This window comes from Nicotiana attenuata, unplaced genomic scaffold (assembly GCF_001879085.1).
Source record: "Nicotiana attenuata strain UT unplaced genomic scaffold, NIATTr2, whole genome shotgun sequence".
NCBI lineage: Eukaryota > Viridiplantae > Streptophyta > Magnoliopsida > Solanales > Solanaceae > Nicotiana > Nicotiana attenuata.
Genome location: NW_017671470.1, coordinates 106,603 through 126,268, shown reverse-complemented (window position 1 = coordinate 126,268; position 19,666 = coordinate 106,603). Strand labels below are relative to the sequence as shown.

General features: G+C 40.5%; 1 protein-coding gene across 1 annotated transcript; it reads left to right on the top strand.

The window, feature by feature from the left end:
* The first annotated feature begins 17,734 nt into the window (after nt 1-17,734).
* LOC109208486 (tobamovirus multiplication protein 3-like) lies at nt 17,735-19,413 on the top strand. Its single transcript, XM_019371606.1, has 4 exons — nt 17,735-18,099; nt 18,960-19,050; nt 19,205-19,257; nt 19,348-19,413. The coding sequence occupies exons 1-4, from the start codon at nt 17,932-17,934 to the stop codon at nt 19,411-19,413; spliced, it is 378 nt and encodes a 125-aa protein (XP_019227151.1). The 5' UTR covers nt 17,735-17,931.
* The last annotated feature ends 253 nt before the right edge of the window (nt 19,414-19,666 follow it).

Genomic DNA, 19,666 nt, shown 5'->3' with positions numbered 1-19,666 from the left:
TCTTAGCCTCCTGAGCCTGATTTCGACCTTACCGACTGCGGATCTGATCTTTCTCTTCCAAGCCTTTCTCGTTTCTAGGGTTCTCAGAAACCCTAGCCTATTCGAGGTTCTTTTTCGTTTATTTGTTCGGATCTGTGCTCGATCTGTGCTATATGTGATGTTTTAAACGTTTTCCCCGATTTTCCTTTTTAAAATCTTTTGATTTCAAACTAGGGTTTCTGAGTCTGTTTGTTAATATTTTGTTCGATTCATTTGTTTATCATCTCAAGTTTGATTGGTGTTGAAAACCTAATTTTTGGAGATTTGTTTGAGTTTCTGAGTCTATCTGTTTGATTTACTTTGTTTGCACCTGATTAGTGTCGAAAACCCTAATTTTGGGGGTTTATTCGAGCTTCTGAGACTGTTTGATTGTTTTACTTGTTTATCGCCTCTAAACTCGATTGATTTCGAAAAACCCTAGTTTCTTCGGGGTTTACTCAAGTTCCTGAAGTTTACTTGTGCGATTCTCCTATTTGAAATTGTTCTACTTTATTTGAAGGTTTCAGCATCTCTTTGTGTGATTCTTTTGATTCTGCTTTCTTACTATCTGTCAAACTCGATTATGTTTTTAGAAAGGTTTTCACCTAACCTTTTGCATGCTTCTGATCTTTTCTCTCTTACTAAGCCAACGAAATTTGACCTACATGACTATCATGCTATTACTGTATGCTACCTCTCCTTGCCATAGCTTGGCCTCATATGTCTATTACTTGTGCACCTCATTTATATATTGAGTCCCTTCTGTGATTGATTTTCAAATTCGTGATTGATTTTCAAAACTTTTCCTTGTGCAGTTCTGATTTTTTACTCGCCCGTTAAGGGTTAATTGATTCTTCTTCTTTGTTTGGCCTTACCAGATCCTTTCCAAAATAAGTACACTCCTGTATTTAGACTTAATCCCCTACTATATGGTTTTACCGCTCCTTTTATGGCAACAATCATTCTGCTTACAAATTGATTTTCTTTCCTTATATTAATCCTGTTAAGTGCCCGTTGAGCAGTAATCCCTTGATTAAAGGAAAAACCTGTGTTAATTGATTTTGACTGTGATTATTTCCATGTTTGTGTTGAAACTGTATTTGTTACCTTGTTTTCTGCTCGTTTTCAAAACTATAAATACCTGTACTTCTTCCCTTTCAAGGGAGTGGGAACATGAACAAGTCATCACTTCTTCTCTCAAAATACACTCAGATTTTCTTTAAAAAATATTCGAGTTCTCTGTACTCATAAGCTTAAAGTTCTTTTGATTGTGGCTTGGTTTGAAAGTATCCTGCTTCTCTTTGCTTGCCTCTTCTGCAACTGGTATGTTACCTTTGTTTAATTTCTGCCACTCCCCTATGTGTTTATTCTCCAGTTCAATCTTTATTGGGTTTACTGCTTCCATAATGTAAATTTTGCAAGTTGGTTTGTCTCTTTGCTACATGAATCCCTATCCCCAATCCTTTTTTATGTTGAGTTATGGTTCAGAAACAGGACAACACTTGACATTGTTGTTCATGTATATGGACTGGACTCCCTGAGTCCTAAACTCTTTCAATTCCCATTCCCTTTTCCCCTTTATATGTATCTTGAGCTTAAGACCTTGGTCTGGCAGTGTCCTAATCACTGTCTAGACCATAGTCTGACCTTCAATAGGTCTGTGCTCTTATTTGCTGGCTGAACAGGCTTGGTCAGGGGTGTGCCATCCTACCTCATGGTTAGGTATGACCACCAGCCTGCCTTGGCATTCACCCCCCCCCCCCTACTGCACTTGCACTCATTCTTAGAATTTAAGTTCTGCCCCTCTCTTGTGAGCCTTGCTTTGGGACCCCTGAGCTCCCTCTGAACTTGGACACCTGAGGGTTGGCTCTTCCACACTGCACTATAACTCATTCTGATTAATATCTTGGGTATAAGCACTACCTGGGGTTCCTGAAACTCCTTGGATCTCTGAAACACCCTAGATAACAGAAGGCTTTGGAAATCTTGATCTCGGAAGTGGTTCAATCTCATATTATTAGACACTAAGTCTGAATTAGGCTGCTCGGATGTAGCTGATAGCTTCTGATGTACTTTTGATTTCAGTCTTGTTCTACTGGTCTGTAATGATTTGTATAAACTCATGGGGATTTAGTGAAAAAGGGAGGGGTTACTTTTATGCACAAAGGGTAGAAAATATGCCTATAGGATTTTGACTCTAATTTGTGCAATTTCACACGTAGAAAGCATGTCTATAGGATTTAACTTTTGAATTCTGCAACTACGCATGTAGATACCATGCCTATAGGGGTTTGCATATCTGTATATAATAGCATCATTAGGCAAACAGATAGGTTTAACAATAAAATGGCATATGTAGATATCTTGATTTACAAGGCTTCCATTAGTATTTAAAAAGGTATCACGTATAGAAAGCATGCCTATAGGGATTTTGAAACCAAAAATTGTCTCACTTATTCAAAACAGTGTTGATTTTTCTAAAGCAAATGACTTTTCTTTCTAAACCTACTCGGATGAACTCTGGTAAATATTTCCCAACCGATCTGCATTCTGGAACTCGTTTAGTTGTTAAACCACGTACCCTTTTCTGAAACTTTTTGTTACTCTAAAATTTTCTTTTAAAATCAGCTTGTGTTTTAAAATCAGTAGTTCTATCCAACACATAGACAAAAAAGGTTTAACTAATCAACTGGATCAGTCTTAGACAGCTGCATTCGAGTAAGCCTAATGTAGACTTCCTGTCCAAAAATATGTGTTGAACCAGTCCGCTTATCGCTTTAATTTAATTTAAGACTAAACCAGTACGTGCAAGACATGCTAAATTCTATGGCTTTATCTGATTTTAGGAGGCTTATGTGAGCCCTACTTGCTTATTTGCTTTCCCCTCTACTTGCATTATGTGTTTTGATTGACGCCTTAGTATTTTGTCCTTTGAAAACTCTCCAAAAGGCCCCAAACCCCTCTCCCATTAGGACTAGTTAGTCCAAATGCCTCCGGGACTGATAGGATTGGGACGGGTACTAGCATGCAATAAGTAACGAGACATTCCGCGCTTTAATACCTTAATGGGGTGGGAAGGGTAAATATGGATATGATGACCACGCGATAACACCACGTGTATAAACGGTTACCGGGTGTTGTGTGGGGTGATCCATATTATTTATAAACATAGGACCCCCTCTCCCCTTTATCTTTTTACTTGTTTATTTCGAAAACTGCTTTTTCTCAAATTTCAGCTTCTTTAACTGCTACTTCCAGCAATTATGTAAAATTTCTCCCTCTTTTCACTCGTTTATTCTGAATTTTAAAACTACTTCCTTCGCCAAATTTCAGCCTCTTTAACTTCGTTTTATTTCAAATTATTTGCAACTATTATATGAAAACCCCCTCGTATTTGTAATTCTTGCTTTTTTACTTGTTGTTTGCACTTAAAGTCACAATTGTAACATGGCCGGGAACCACACTAGTGGATCTTGAGGGGTGCCTAACACCTTTCCCTCGAGATAATTTCTAGCCCTTACCCAAACTCTGGTTCTTCATCTCAAATTCTTTTAAAGTGTCCTAATGCACTATAATCATTAGGTGGCGACTCTTCTATTCCAAAACCCAATTCCCAAATGGGAATGGAGTTGTCTTTTCCAAAAAATGTCGTAAACCCGATTTCTTGGGAAAAAGGGGGCGTGGACAGTCGCCGTGAATGATCACCTCCTGGTGATTCTATTCGAATTTTATTGCCTGGTGCAGGGTTGATGCTACGGCCCCAGCAGCGTGAATCCATGGCCGCCCCAGCAGCAAGTAATAGGATGCGGGCACATCTATTACTTGAAAATCAACATCGAACCAGGTTGGTCCCATCTGCAGACACAAGCTAATCTCACCAATGGTGGACCTCTGAGACCCATCAAAAGCTTTTACGTTGATTGCCCCTTCTTTTATCTCGTGCAGCCCTTTGCCCAACTTCTTGAGTGTTATCAGAGGACATATGTTAAGGCTGGAACCTCCGTCGACCAGGATCCTAGTGATGAAATAGTCCTCGCATTGCACGGTGATATGCAGGGCTCTGTTGTGACCCAGCCCTTCAGGTGGTAGCTCGTCCTCATAGAAGGTGATTTTGTGGCTCTCTAATACCTGTCCCACCATATTGGCCATTTCCCCGCTAGTGATGTTGCTTGGCACGTAGGCTTCACTTAACACCTTTAGCAGAGCATTTTTGTGTGCCTTGGAATTCTGCAGCAGTGAGAGGATGGATATCTGCGTTGGTGTTTTATTCAGCTGGTCAATGACCGAGTACTCTTTGGCCTGTATTTTTCTCCAAAAGTCGTCCGGACCTGTCTCAATGATGGGTGGTCGGTTGGAGGCCTGCTTGCTGGACTCAGCTAGGTATTCAGGGGTATAAACTCTCCCCGTTCTTGTCATTCCCTGTGCTGCAACAGTCTCTTCGAAACTGACCTTGCCTTTCCTCCTAGCCTCGGCTGTGTAATCCCAGGGTATAGCTTTTGTGTGGAATGACGGCATGACGGACATTGCCACTGGGATCGGTGTGGCCACCTTTACTTCGAACGGGACATGTTCGTTGGGTGGCAAAACTGCAACTTCAAATGGTGCTGGTGTTTTTGCTGATGGCGCTGCTTCGAACTCAAGAGGGATAGACACATCTACCTCAGTGACCTCAGATGGTTAGATCTGGACCATGATGGGGTTGAGGGTAACTGTTGGCTTCTTCGGGTCATCGCCCTCCGTGATCAACCCGATGGATCCTTCGGGATCCCCATCATCCTCTACTTCAATCATATGAATACTCCCGCCCTTATGGTCCGGCAGAGGGTTGTTGCGGACATTTGGGGCGGGTTCCTTTGCCACAATAACCTTATTATCGATTAGAGCCTTGATCTTGTCTTTCAAGGAACGACATTCGTTGATGGTGTGCCCTTTCATGCCGGAGTGGTATGCATAGGATTTGTGTGGGTTAACCCACTGAGAAGGGTTCTCAGGGGTTGTAGCAGGGATGGGGGTGACATAACCGGCGGCTTTGAATCTTTCATATAGTTGGTCAATGGGTTCAGCAATGGCTGTATATTATTTGGGAGGCCTGCGGTCAAAATTTGGTCGGGGTCTAGGGAAGTTCTAACGGGCAGGAGGTGACTGATAGTGGGATGGTTGAGCATTATAAGTTTGGTAGACATGTGCGGGTTGGGAATATCTGGGCGAAGTAGGCTGATATATGGGAGGTGGAGATGGTTGATAGGTGGGTGGTGAGGGTGCTTGGTAGTTCGGAGTGGGCTGATATGTGAGTGGAGGTGTTGGGTAGGTTTGGTACTTGATAGGAGATTTGGTTCTTTGTGCAACCATCACGTCTCCTACATCCCTCTTTTTGGACACACCACCGGACTGCAAGGCCTTATTTGTAGCTTGCAAGGCCTCGAAGTTTGTGACCATACCGCTCTTAATGCCTTCTTCAATTCATTCCCCCAGTTTGATAATGTCAGAATATTTGTGGCTTTCGATCATCATTAGTCGTTCATAGTATTGCAGGTCTTGGGCCCGGACAAAGAATTTGTTCATCTGTTCCTCTTCTAAGGCAGGTCTGACCTTAGCAGCCTCGGACCTCCAACGAGTAGCATACTCGCGAAATGTTTCTGTAGGCTTCTTCTTTAGATTTTGAATATAGAACACATCCGGCGCATTCTTTGTGTTAAACCTGAACCTGTCCATGAAATCGAACGCCATGCCTACCCAGCTTGACAATTTCTTTGGATCCTGGCTGATGTACCAAGACAGCGCATCTCCTTTTAGGCTCCTCATGAATAGCTTCATGTGGATTCTCTCGTCTTTCCCTACCCCGACCAGCTTGTCACAATACGTCCTCAAATGGACCCTTGATCACCTGTACCGTCAAACATCTCGAACTTTGGACGTTTGTACCCCTCGGGCAGTTCGACATCGGGCTATATCCAGAGATCTTCATAATTTAACCCTTTAATTCCCTTGTTTCCTTCAACGCCCTGGATCCGGCTAGTCAATTTCTTAAGTTCTTCAGCCAGGTTCCTGATGAGCAAATCTTTATCATCAGACTCGGGTGTGCCTGAGATGGGTTGGGTGGAGAGTGGCATGGTCTCCACGTAGATGGGGGTGTTATGGTGGGTGTGGAAGTGGTCATTTGTGGAGTTTTGGAGTTCTGGAAGGAGCAACGGGGTGTTGTTTGTTGTATGGCAAGTGTTGCATTGGGTCTTTAGTGGAACAGTATGAGGAGTGGGATGATTTTGTTGCTTCGGGATGTTTTGAGGTGGCGTAGGGTTTTGAGTCTTGGGAAAGGTGATATCTGGGGTGCTGAGTGAGAATGACAAACTTGCCAGATTCCGAACCTGGTTGAGCTCTTCCTGGAACTTTAGCAATTTCTGTTCAAGCTGGGATACATTTTCCTTAGGAACCTGAGTACCATGACCATTAGTGACCTCTACCCGTTCAGTTGAATTCTCCTTTCCGACGCTGTTCAAATCTTCCATCTTGCCTTTGTTCTTGTTTTTTATTGGACTAAGAGGAGGAGTGGGTGGAGGGCCCCTGGATCTCGTGGAATAGGATGATGTTGCTAGAGTGCACGAACTAACATTTGGGGAGGGGAATAAAACAAAAGTAAAAACAAAAGGTAACCAAGTTAGTGAGGATTACAGGAAGTATTGCAATATTTAAACACATAGTGTGGGAATGTAAATCGCGTCCTAATTTGGGGACCTCTTTTTGCCCGAGGTAGGCCTAGCGACAAGTTGATTTGGAGAACTTAGAATGCTAAAATGCTTCATTTTATTGATAAAAAAAAGACGAATCCCAAAACTACACTAAATAGCAATAAAATCACTAATGGCCATTGGCCTTATTACATTTTATAAAGCGAAAAGATAAACTCCTATCTATTTGGTCCCAGAAGGACCCTCCCCGGATTTGGCATCCTTTGCTCCGTCTAACAGCTTCCTCAACTCGCGAAGTCCCAGCAATTGGTAGGCCCTGACCAGATATCCGCTTTCGGTTCCTTCAGCATTTTGGCAGTCTTCGGTGGATGTTGGTGACCATGCCGAATCTGGGGATTTCGTGCCTCATTATCTGCAAAACAGAAGGGTTAGACCCTACCCCCACCAGACTCGACTATTTAACATCAACAATTAACATTAAGCATTTAGTTCTCCAAATAAATGCACAGAACGTGATGGTGTTCGTTTGGGTTTAGGGAAACCCAGTGGACTTTGGACAGGGCTATCTTAAAGGATCATTATGTGGACAACATAACTGATCCGGCTAGGTTTGACCATGATGCATGCACAATTTAAACGGAGTAAGGTTTCTATGGGGTTTTAGACTGGTACCCTTGAGCGAACCACTCAATGGGGGGAAGCTCGGAACTGTTGACTGCACCGCTGATCGACTAGTTTTACCGTAAATATGCCTTTCCGAATTTAGGGGGTAATGACATAGGAAGAGCGCAACCACTCATTATAAGCGATCCTATAGTGTTTGTTTTGGGCACGAGTGGAGTATGATGTTGAGCATGATTATGCAATAATTAAAAGCATGTTGACATGTATTTGCACATTAAGAAAGCGATGAATACAGCAGTTTCACTATTTAAAGCAATAAAGGAAAGAAAACAAGGGAGACATGTCAGTTTTGCTTTTAAAGAAGAAATTAAATGCTGAAAGAAATCAAACAGATAATTGCACATAGAGAGGTGCAAATTCACAAGAATAATATGAAATGGTAAAAGCCTAAAAAATCCCCAGCAGAGTCGCCATGCTGTCCCGTCCCCTTTTTTCCCTCCTCGCGTCGGGAGAATCGGGTTAATGACATTTTGGGTATGGGGCAACTCGTTCCTTTTGGGAACTGGATTTTGCATTTTTGAAGAGTCGCCACCTAATGATTTATGGTGCATTAGGACACCTATAAGGTTCAACTACAACTACATTTTTGATAACCAGAGATAGGGTAAGGGCTTGAAATTATCCCAAGGGGAAGGTGTTAGGCACCCCTCAGGATCCACTAGTGTGGTTCCCGGCCAGATAATTCTTTGTGAATTTGGTGCAATTAACATGTAAACAGAAAAGTCTCAAATAAGAGGGGATTTTAATACACAAATGCTTGGAAGTAAACAAAGTTTGAAAAAGAAATTATTAAAAGATTGATTTTTGAAAAAAAAAAAGTCATAATACTTTAAAGACAACGAAAGAGAGGGAAAGGGGGTCATAGGTTTATTCATAATATGGATCACATCAATGTAATACCCGGTAATCACTCCTCAAAAGAGGGGCTACGCGTGGTATCAGCGCACCGGTCATCATATCCATATCTACCCTTCCCATCCCGTTAAGGTACTAAAGCGCGGATTGGTCTCGATCACTATTGCATGCTATTACCCGCCCCATTCCTATCAGTCCCGGAGGCACTTAGGACTGTTATTCCTAAAAGGGAGGGATATTAGGCTGACTTGGAGTTTCAAAGGTAAAAAAATCTAAGGCGACATACAAAACATATAGGACAGCACAATAACAGGGGAAGCACATAAACAATGAAGGCTCACATATACCTCCTCAAACAAGGCAATCAAATTGCATGACTCAAACAACAAGCAGGGTCTGGAAATATTAAGGCAAAAGGGGAGTTTAAGTTGTTGAAGCAGACCAATTTATTACATAACTCAGATAAGAAGTCCGAATCAGGCCTGCCTGCTGGTTGTAGCAATTATTAATTAACAAAAATGGGTTTAGCTTTATTGGTTGTTATTACCTAAGGTTTGCCTAAGTGTTTGGGTGGAATCTTATGACCATGGTATCTATTACTGATTCAGAAAGCAGTAACAAACTTAAAAAAAATGAGCGGTTTGAAATCCTATAGACATGTTTGCTAAGCCGTGTTAAATAGGGAGATTAAGTTATTTAAAAACTGGTTCGGAATAGACTGATTTTAAATTAGACTAGTTTTAGATTCTGCAGATGATGATCTCCATTATTGCTGGTTTTAACTCCTATAGACATGATATCTAGTGTTGCTGATTTTAATTCCTATAAACATGATATCTAGTTGAACGTGAAATGGAAACAGACAGGATTTTTACCTGGGAATTCCTATAGGCATGATTTCTATACGTTATACTGATTTTAACATTATAAATATGATATCAGTTTATAGCCGTTTAAATCCTAGAGCATGATGTCTAAGTGGTAACAAGCGTGCAGAATTTAAAATAAACTCCTATAGGCAAGTTATCTAGGTGTGAAGTTGAACATGCAGAATTTTAAATGAATCCCTATAGGCATGGTGTCTAAAATGCAGAATTGAACACGCAGGATGAAAATAGTCCTATAGGCATGCTTTCTAAATGCATAATTGAATCATTCAAAACACAATCCTATAGGCATGCTTTCTACCCTTGAGCATGCATACTTACCCATCCCTTTTTCACTAGCCAACCCCAAATGTTCATTATAAATTATTACAGACCAGTTGCTGAATTACATCAAGAAAATACATAAAAATAGGAAAGTACAACCATAGGAAGCCTGATTCTGACTTCCTCCCTAAGTTATGGAACAAAACGCCTCAAATACCACTTGTTTCAAAGCCTTTCTCGGACCTGGGTGTGTCGGAGTTCCACAAGGGTCTCAAGGGACCCCGGGCAGTGCTTACACCCAGGTTCATAGAACCAGATAGAGATGAGTGCAGTGTGGAAGGGCCAGCCCTTATGTGTCCAAGTTCAGAGGGAGCTCATGGGTCCCAAGGCAAGGCTCACACAAGAGGGGCAGAACTTAAGTCTAAGAAGATAATGAAAGTGCAGGAATAGAGTTTTAAAACTGAGGGGATAGAGAAGAGGGGTAAAGGGTGATAGGGAAACAGTAATTAGTAAAACACAGAGTTAATAACTTCATACAAATGGGGTCAGGGGTTGGGAATCCATTGCAAGGAGCCTATGTACTTAGGCAGGGATCAGCTTTGGGCATGCACAACAATAGGAGGTGCTGGCATGCCTATAAGCCAACCAGTCGGANTCCCACCCCCAAAAGTACTCTTCAGTTCCCAGATTTGAAAGTAGAAATTCAAACCTTCAAAATCCAAAAACAATAGAAATCTAATAGAAAATTCCAAAAAAATTACTGTTACATTAGTGTTACTTAGGTCATTTTCAGATTTGATCATTAAATTCAATTCTCTAGCTCGTATAGGATGAAAGATACTTGAATTTCCTTGGGCTTTGTTCAATATTTGAGGATTGAAGACAGTTTGAGTCATCTAGGCAGTGGATTTGGGAGATTCGAGTCAACTGTGAGCTTAGTTTGAGTGTTTGCTTTCCTGTGTTCATTTCTGGGTATTTGGATGCTGTTTTGGGGTTGATTCATCAGTTTCATTTGGTTTAAAATATTTCTGGAATTGCTGAGTCACTTCTGGGCTGAAAAATTGGTTGTGTTGATTGCTGTGTTACTGTTGGATTACCTTTGCGGATTCTCTGAGCTCTGCTGATCCTCTCTTCTTCTTCCCCCATTCTGTTCACCAGGTACACACACACTTGGACTCCAAAATTGGTGTAGTATCGAGATTGGGCATGAAACGAAAATATTCAGCTGATTGTTTGCTAGACGATGCATTTGTAATTAAGTAGATATTAATGATATCTACTGCATAATGAAGTCTGCTTAAATCTATGTTTAAATGAAACTCGGACTGTGTAATTTGTACCTAACGGGACTGTTTTGAACTGATTGTGGCGATTAGCTGTAGAATTAGTATAGTTTGGTACTGGTTTCAATTTAGCACTCTGTTAAACATAGAAAATCAGAATAGGTTTGAATTCATAATTGATTGAGAGATCAGCCCGTTTCAATCTCCATTTCAAAGCTAAAGTGTGCTTTTCAAACAGTTTTTTGTATTACAGTAGTTAATATCAGCATACTAGTTTAGATGTCATCTGTTTCGCTTCCTTAAGCTCATTATTTCAACATAAAAAAAATAATTGCATGTCAGCGGTTAATATCAGTAGTTTTACTTAAATTAAATCATGCATCATCAACTGGACTGATTTAAATTAATTAACCCGTTTGTGAGAGTTCTTAGAGTTGTATAATAGCCTATTCCCAGGACATTTGGGCCTCAAGAGGTTTGATGCGAGGGCCCAAGTCCATGCTAAGTCCCCTCACGTTTGGACTTGGGCCTAGGCCTGACTGGCAGCTTGTTAGCAGAGCATGGGTATAGTACTCCTTCGTTGGGTTCACCTCAGAGCCCAATGGGTGGCCTCGACACAGAATTACCATTCGATTTATTTCTGTTCAATAACAAACTTTAGGACTTTTCTTGTGCTGTTAGAGATGAATGAAAATATAGTTGCTTTAGGATTGCCCTTCAATGAATAAAATTACGCGGGCCTCGCCAAATTGCAGGGGCTTCGATAACGGTTTGTAAAAACTTAGATTTCGGGATAGGCCGCTTAGCGAATTTCACGGCCCTCCCCAAAGGCAATAACGCGTTAGCCCCATTAAGCGCGTATTTTAATAAAGTTACCTCCCTAAACTCGGGTGCACATTTATGTGACTCAAATCCAAATCTCAACGAAGTCGAAATGTGTTAACAATCACGGGTGCACTGGTGCGACGTGGTTCGAGACGCATTTTCACGACGTTGCAATTCTTGTTAAAAGACATAAAATAAAAGCGGTTAAAATAAAAGGCACATAGGTTAGAATATGTTTTAAAATCAGATAAAAGCAAATACAACAGTTGAGCGACCGTGCTAGAACCACGGAATCCGGGAATGCCTAACACCTTCTCCCGGGTTAACAGAATTCCTTATCCGGATTTCTGGTTCGCGGACTATTAACAAAGTCAATAATTTCCTCGGTTCGGGATTCAACTGGTGACTTGGGACACCATTAATTTCCCAAGTGGCGACTCTGAATATTAATAACAAATCCCGTTCCGATTGTCCTTCAATTGGAAAAACTCCTTTACACCCTTCCGGGGGTGTAAGTAAAAAGGAGGTGTGACACTCTACCCGTTCAGTTCAATTCTCCTTTCTGACGCTGTTCAAATCTTCCATCCTGCCCTTGTTCTTATTTTTTATAGGACTAAGAGGAGGAGTGGGTGGAGGGCCCCTGGATCTCGTGGAATAGGATGATGTTGCCAGAGTGCACGAACTAACCTTTGGGGAGGGGAATAAAACAAAAGTAAAAACAAAAAAGGTAACCAAGTTAGTGAGGATTATAAAAAGTAATGCAATATTTAAACACATAGTGCGGGAATGTAAGGCGTGTCCTAATTTGGGAACCTCATTGTGCCCGAGGTAGGCCTAGCAAGAGGTTGATTTGGAGAACTTAGAATGCTAAATGCTTCATTTTATTGATAAAAAATAGACGAATCCCAAAACGACACTAAATAGCAATGAAATCACTAATGGCCCTTGGCCTTATTACATTTTATAAAGCAAAAAAGATAAACTCCTATCTATTTGGTCCCAGAAGGACCCTCCCCAGATTCGACATCCTTTGCTCCGTCGAACAGCTTCCCCAACTCGCGAAGTCCCAGCAATAGGTAGGCCCTGGCCAGATATCCGCCTTCGGTTCCCTCAGCATTTTGGCAGTCTTCGATAATCTTGTTATTGGGTTGGATCTCCAGGAGGGAAGGTAGATTTCCTAGATATTTTCGGACGAGAGTTTGATCACTAGAGTGAAGATCTTTCCACCAGCTTAGCAGTCTTGGGTGGATGTTGGTGACCATGCCGAATCTGGGGATTTCGTGCCTCATTATCTGTAAAACAGACGGGTTAGACCCTACCCCCACCAGACTCGACTATTTAACATCAATAATTAACATTAAGCATTTAGTTCTCCAAATAAATGCACAGAACGTGATGATGTCCGTTTGGGTTTAGGGAAACCCAGTGGACTTTGGACAGGGCTATCTTAAAGGATCATTATGTGGACAACATAACTGACCCGACTAGGTTTGACCATGATGCATGTACAATTTAAACAGAGTAAAGTTTCTATGGGGTTTTAGACTGGTACCCTTGAGCGGACAACTCAAGGGGGAAGGCACGGAATCGTCGACTACACCGTTGATCGACTGGTTTTACCGTAAATATGCCTTTCCGACTTTAGGGGGTAATAATATAGGAAGAGCGCAACCACTCATTATAAGCGTTGCTATGGTACTTGTTTGGCACGAGTGGAGTATGATGTTGAGCATGATTATGCAAAAATCAAAAAGCATGTTGTCACGTATTTGCATGTTAAGAAAGCAGTAAATACAACAGTTTATAATTTGAAGCAGTAATAAAGAAAAGAAACGAAGAAGATAAGTCAGTTTTGCCTTGTAAAAGAAATTAAACGCTTAAAGAAATTTAAATAAGTAATTGCATATAAAGGGGAGGTACAAATTCACAAGAACAATCTGAAATGGTAAAAGCCTAATGTCCCCAGCAGAGTCGCCATGCTGTCACGCCCCCTTTTTTCCTTCTTTGCATCGGGAGAATGGGGTTTATGACATTTGGGTATGGGACAACTCGTTCCTTTTGGGAACTGGTTTTTGCATTTTTTTTGAAGAGTCGCCACCTAATGATTCATGGTGCATTAGGACACCTACAAGGTTCACTTTTGAGTTTGTTTGATAACCAGAGATAGGGTGAGGGCTTGAAATTATCCTAAGGGGAAGGTGTTAGGCACCCCTCAGGATCCACCAGTGTGGTTCCCCGCCAGACAATTCTTTTTGAATTTGGTACAATTAACATGCAAGCAGATAAGGCTCAAATAAGAGGGGATTTTAATACACAAATGCTTGGAAGTAAAACAGAGCAATCATTAAAAAAATCTGATTTTTTGAAAAGAAGTCATAATACTTTAAAGGCAAAGAAAGAGAGGGGAAGGGGGTCCTAGGTTTATTTATAATATGGATCACATCAATGCAATACCCGGTAATCACTCCTCAAAAGAGGGGCTACACGTGGTATTAGCGAACAGGTCATCATATCCATATCTACCCTTCCCACCCTGTTAAGGTACTAAAGCACGGATAGGTCTCGGCCACTAGCATGCTATTACCCGCCACATTCCTATCAGTCCCGGAGGCACTTAGGACTACTATTCCTAAAAGGGAGGGATATTAGGCTGACTTGGAGTTTCAAAGGTGAAAAAATCTAAAACGACATACAAAACATATAGGACAGCACAATAACAGGGGAAGCACATAAACAATGAAGGCTCATATATACCTCCTCAAACAAAGCAATTAAATAGCATGACTCAAACAACAAGCAGGGTCTGAAAATATTAAGGCAAAAGGGGAGTTTAAGTTGTTGAAGCAGACCAATTTATTACATAACTCAGATAAGAAGTCCGAATCAGGCCTGCCTGCTGGTTGTAGCAGTTATTAATTAACAGAAACGGGTTCAGCTTTATTTGTTGTTATTACTTAAGGTTTGCCTAAGTGTTTGGGGTAAAATCTTATGAGCATGGTATCTATTACTGATTCAGAATGTGTCAAAGCAGTAACAAACTTAAAAAACGAGCGGTTTGAAATCCTATAGGCATGCTTGCTAAATCGTGTTAAATAGGGAGATTAAGTTACTTAAAAAAAACTGGTTTAGAATAGACTGATTTTAAATTAGACTAGCTTCAGATTCTGATATCCATCATTACTGGTTTTAACTCCTATAGACATGATATCTAGTGTTGCTGATTTTAATTCCTATAGACATGATATCTAGTCGAACGTGAAATGGAAACAGGCAGGATTTTTACTTGGGAATTCCCATGGGCATGATTTCTATACATTATACTGATTTTAACATTATGAACATAATACCTGCTTATAGCCGTTTAGATCCTAGAGCATGATATCTAAGTGGTAACAAGCATGCAGAGTTTAAAATAAAGTCCTATATGCAGGTTATCTAGGTGTGAAATTGAACATGCGAAATTTGAAATGAATCTATATACATGGTGTCTAAATGCAGAATTGAACACGCAGGATTTAAAACCAGTCCTATAGGCATGCTTTCTAAATGCGGAATTGAATCATTCAGAACACAAATCCTATAGGCATGTTTTCTACCCTTGAGCATGCATAATTGCCCATCCCTTCTTCACTAGCCAACCTTAAATATTTATTGCAAATTATTACAGACCAGTAATAATGAATTACATCAAGAAAATATGTAAAAATAGGAAAGTACAACCATAGGAAGCCTGATTGTGACTTCCTCTCTGAGTTATGGAACAAAACGCCTCAAATACCACTTGTTTCAAAGCCTTTCTCGGACCTGGGTGTGTCAGAGTTCCCTAAGGGTCTCAAAGGACACCGGGCAGTGCTTACACCTAGGTTCATAGAACCAGATAGGGATGAGTGCAGTGTGGAAGGGTCAGCCCTTATGTGTCTAAGTTCAGAGGGAGCTCATGGGTCCCAAGGCAAGGCTCACACAAGAGGGGCAGAACTTAAATCTAAGAAGATAGTGAAAGTGCAGGAATAGAGTTTTAAAACTGAGGGGATAGAGGAGAGGGGTAAAGGGTGATAGGGAAACAGTAATTAGTAAAACACAGAGTTAATAACTTCATACAAAGGGGGTCAGGGGTTGGGAATCCATTGCAAGGAGCCTATGTATTTAGGCAGGGGTCAGCTTTGGGCATGCACAGCAATAAAAGGTGCTGGCATGCCTATATGCAATTCAGAACACACAACAACTAGAGGAGACATGGAGGTTATGATCCCAGGGGGATCAAGTTTGGGTCATGCACAGCAATGTTCAATGATGTCATACCCCAAACCAACCACACATACCAAACACATTGGGGATGGGGATTTAGGGTTCAAAAGCCATGATAAGTAATTAACAGAAGCATTAATTCTAAACAGAAAAGGTAGACTACAGCATGCTTAATAATGGAACTTGGTTAAATACAGACAGGAGACAAACAAGGATGAAAGAAACAGTAAAGAAACATGTTGTTGTTGATGCTGAAAATTAGTTAGAACATACCAGTAAAGATGCAAACGCACAGAAAAATGAGCAAGCTTCCCACAGCCTAGCCTTGGCTTTCAGCCGGCTAGGTAAGGCAGCAATACAAGTAGCAAAGAGAAAAGAGAGAGATTTTAGTGAGGTGTGTGTCTGAACGCAAGTGTTTTATGCCTTGTGTTCGTGTGTATTGAAAGAAGAGGAGTTGGGTATTTATTGTTTTGAAAACATGTGAGAAATAAGGCGGTAAATAAAGTTCAATGCAACTATGGAAGTAATCAGCAATCAGAATCAATAAATCAAGTGATTCTCCTTTAATTGAGGAATCACTTGTTTAACGGGGCTATCAGGTTCAAAAGAAGGAAAGAAAATCAATTTGCAGGCAGACTGATTATTACCATAAAAGAAAGTAGTAAAACATTAAGTACACAATCGAGTCTAAGTACAGAGACACACTTATTTTGGGGAAGGACTGAGCAAGGCAAATGTCACACCTCCTTTTTTGCTACACCCGCAAGGACGTAAAGGAGTTTTTCCACTTAAAGGACAATCGGAACAGGATTTATTATTAATATTTCAGAGTCGCCACTTGGGAGATTAATGGTGTCCTAAGTCACCGGTTGAATCCCGAACCGAAGAAATTATGACTCTGTTTAACAGTCCGCGATCCAGAAATCCGAGTAAGGAATTCTGTTAACCCGGGAGAAGGTGTTAGGTATTCCCGAGTTTCGTGGTTTTAGCACGGTCGCTCAACTGTCATATTTGGCTTATTTATTTGATTTTAGTACATGTTTTAACCTATGTGCTTTTTAACTTTGAACCTCTTTTATTATTATTGTTTTAAGAGAATTGCAACGTCGTGAAAATACATCTCGAACCGCGTCACATAAATGCACCCACAATTTTTGACACATTTCGACTTCGTTGGGATTTGGATTTGGGTCACATAAATGTGCACCCGTATTTAGGAAGGTAAAATTATTTAAAATACGTGCCTAAAGTAGCTAACGTGTTATNACTTATTGTACCCGGTATGGATAATCTTCTACTGGGGGTAATGTTTATCCATAACGGAGTATCGAAAGGATAAGCTTATTGTACTAGGTATGGAAAATCTTCTACCGGGGGTAATGGTTATCCATAACGGAGTATCGAAAGGATAAGCTTATTGCACCCGGTATGGATAATCTTCTACGAGGGGTAATGTTTATCCATAACAAAATATCGAAAGGATAAGATTATTGTATCCAGTATGGATAATCTTCTATCGTGGGTAATATTTATCCATAACCGAGTACCGAAGTGATAAGCTTCTTCACGGGACTTATTTTCAATAGAGTACTAAATAGATAAACATATTTACGGCGAAGTTCTATATAAATAAACTTTTTCAAAAAACTCATTTACAACGAAATAATAAATGAACATCCATAATATAATACATTTATAACATGTATTAGTTTATAGCCACCAGGAAAATTGTATTACAATTCCTAAATCGTTTGCGATAAGAACATGTAACGAGGTAAAGAAGGTAAACTGAATGGAGATTCGAAACGAAAAGTACACCGATCTCCATCGTCAGCCCACGTGTAATTTGTCTAAAACAAGCGGGAAAGAATCACCGGCTATGACGGTTAATCGTCCATTCAGTTTCTTAATGCATTAAGGATTTGTACATATATGACAATATTACCCCTGGGCCCTGAATAACACCATCACACCTGATTGTATTTGGAATCCGACAAGGATAAGAATACGTGGCTGTAAAGCACATTTATACCTCTCCTTCCTAGCCGGCCGTTAAAAAAAAAGAAAAAAAAAGAAAAGAAAGTGGAACACAAGATTTAAGCAAAAAAGGAAACGAAAAAAATAATTCGGGTACCAAAAGGAAACAAATAGGAGTCTGATTTGATTTGAATTTTGGAATCTCCGGCGATGGGACGGGCAGAGATGGTGGTAGGCCCGTCGGCGGCGGCGGTGGCGTACCACCTGAAGAATGAGGCAATTAGTTGGTGGGAAGAGGTGAACAGATCTCGAGCTTGGCAAGACCGTATATTCCACGTCCTCGCTATCCTCTACGGCATTGTCTCCGCCGTTGCTCTTGTATTTCTCTCTTTCCCCCCTCTGCTTTTTGAAATTCTGAATTTTCTGAATGTAAATTGGATGTTATTTGGTAAGTAAGCTCGCGCACACGCATACACACATATGTATCGCAATTCGCAGATTTATGAAAAATCTGATAATTGTTTCGTGTTTGCTTGTCTATTAGGTGGTAATTTACTAGACCTCGTTATTGTGAGTTTTGAATTGAATCTTCTGTGCATCGTGTAACTTCAGAAATCAATCGGAATGTCAAGGGAATGAAATTACACGAGAGCTCTATGAAACTTTCAAATTTGAGGCATATTTGACTTGTGTTTGGCGGCACTTGCAACAAATATGGAAACTTGATAGATATTAAAACAAAATTTGAAACGGAAAAGGAAAGTTAGGTAAAACGTTTAATAAATGATTGCATGGTTTTTCTCCCTGAAAGTTTTTGATTGTTTTTAGTTTTTTTTTTGGGTGGGTGGGTGGATTGGAGTTCACGCTGGTCATTTAATCATGGCAAATTATGAGGAGGTCAGGTGAACCAGGGAAATCTGCACTTATAATATGTATGTATATTTTTGGTTAAAGTTAAAACTGTTTTAATTTCTCACTAATTTGTTTACGTGTGGGAAAAAGAGGGGCACATTTGTAGTTTGATATTTGAAGCTTCACCAAGTTGGTTTTGTCTGTGTCTCATTGATTGATTTTGGTATACTTATTTAAAGTTTAAGGTCATATGTGTGTCCGCGCACATCAAATAATTATATTGTTAATCAGTTGTTGCTCTCAACAACTGTTCTCGCTGGCGCAAATACATAAGTTTATCTGCTGCTGTGGAATTTTTTTCTGACGTTCCAACTTGGCAATTTCAGGTTCAATTAATTCGCATTCAAATGAGAGTTCCTGAATATGGTTGGACCACTCAAAAAGTCTTCCACTTTCTCAATTTCTTGGTGAATGGGGGTCGGTATCTTTCCTTATTCTAATTTTCTCCCCTTTAAGATCCTAATGGGGAGTTTCATTACCCATGTTTTTCAAATGATTAGTCCTATACGCTACTCTTTGTTTTGATTGTTGGCTTTGTTATTTAGTTGTCTCCCTTCATATTCTTTTGCAGTTCGCTCGCTAGTTTTTGCATTTCGGCGGGATGTTCAGAAATTTCACCCCGAGGTTAGGCACCACAACTATCTTGATGTCCGTTTGATGTCTTTGTCTGTGCGCTCCTTTCAGTTCGTAACGTTGTATGCTACATTTTGGCAGATTGTCCAACATATTTTGCTTGATATGCCAAGTCTTGCATTCACATCTAGAGCAACATTATCTTGATCTTCTTTATCACTGGACCTCATACCAGGAGCCAAAATTTCCAAGGGCTCAATATCAAAGTGTGGAGAAGGAGTAGGGTCGAAACTAACCTAGGAAAAGGATCCTTGACCTAATTCCTCAGGAGAGGGGTTAGGTCCTTCAAGAGGGGTCCCAGTAGTCTCTGCTGGTGCAGAATTTTCAAAAAGCACCACAGCTCCTTCTTCCACTAACAATTGTATCTCTTTCCTCGGAGACTCAAGCATAGAAGAGATCA

Excerpts from the sequence above, each read along its gene's own strand:
- LOC109208486 (XM_019371606.1), top strand. The coding sequence starts at position 17,932 with ATGGGACGGGCAGAGATGGTGGTAGGCCCGTCGGCGGCGGCGGTGGCG. Across the intron at positions 19,051-19,204 it reads CAATTTCTTGGTGAATGGGG|TTCGCTCGCTAGTTTTTGCA; the intron begins GTCGGTATCTTT and ends ATTCTTTTGCAG. Across the intron at positions 19,258-19,347 it reads TTCAGAAATTTCACCCCGAG|ATTGTCCAACATATTTTGCT; the intron begins GTTAGGCACCAC and ends ACATTTTGGCAG.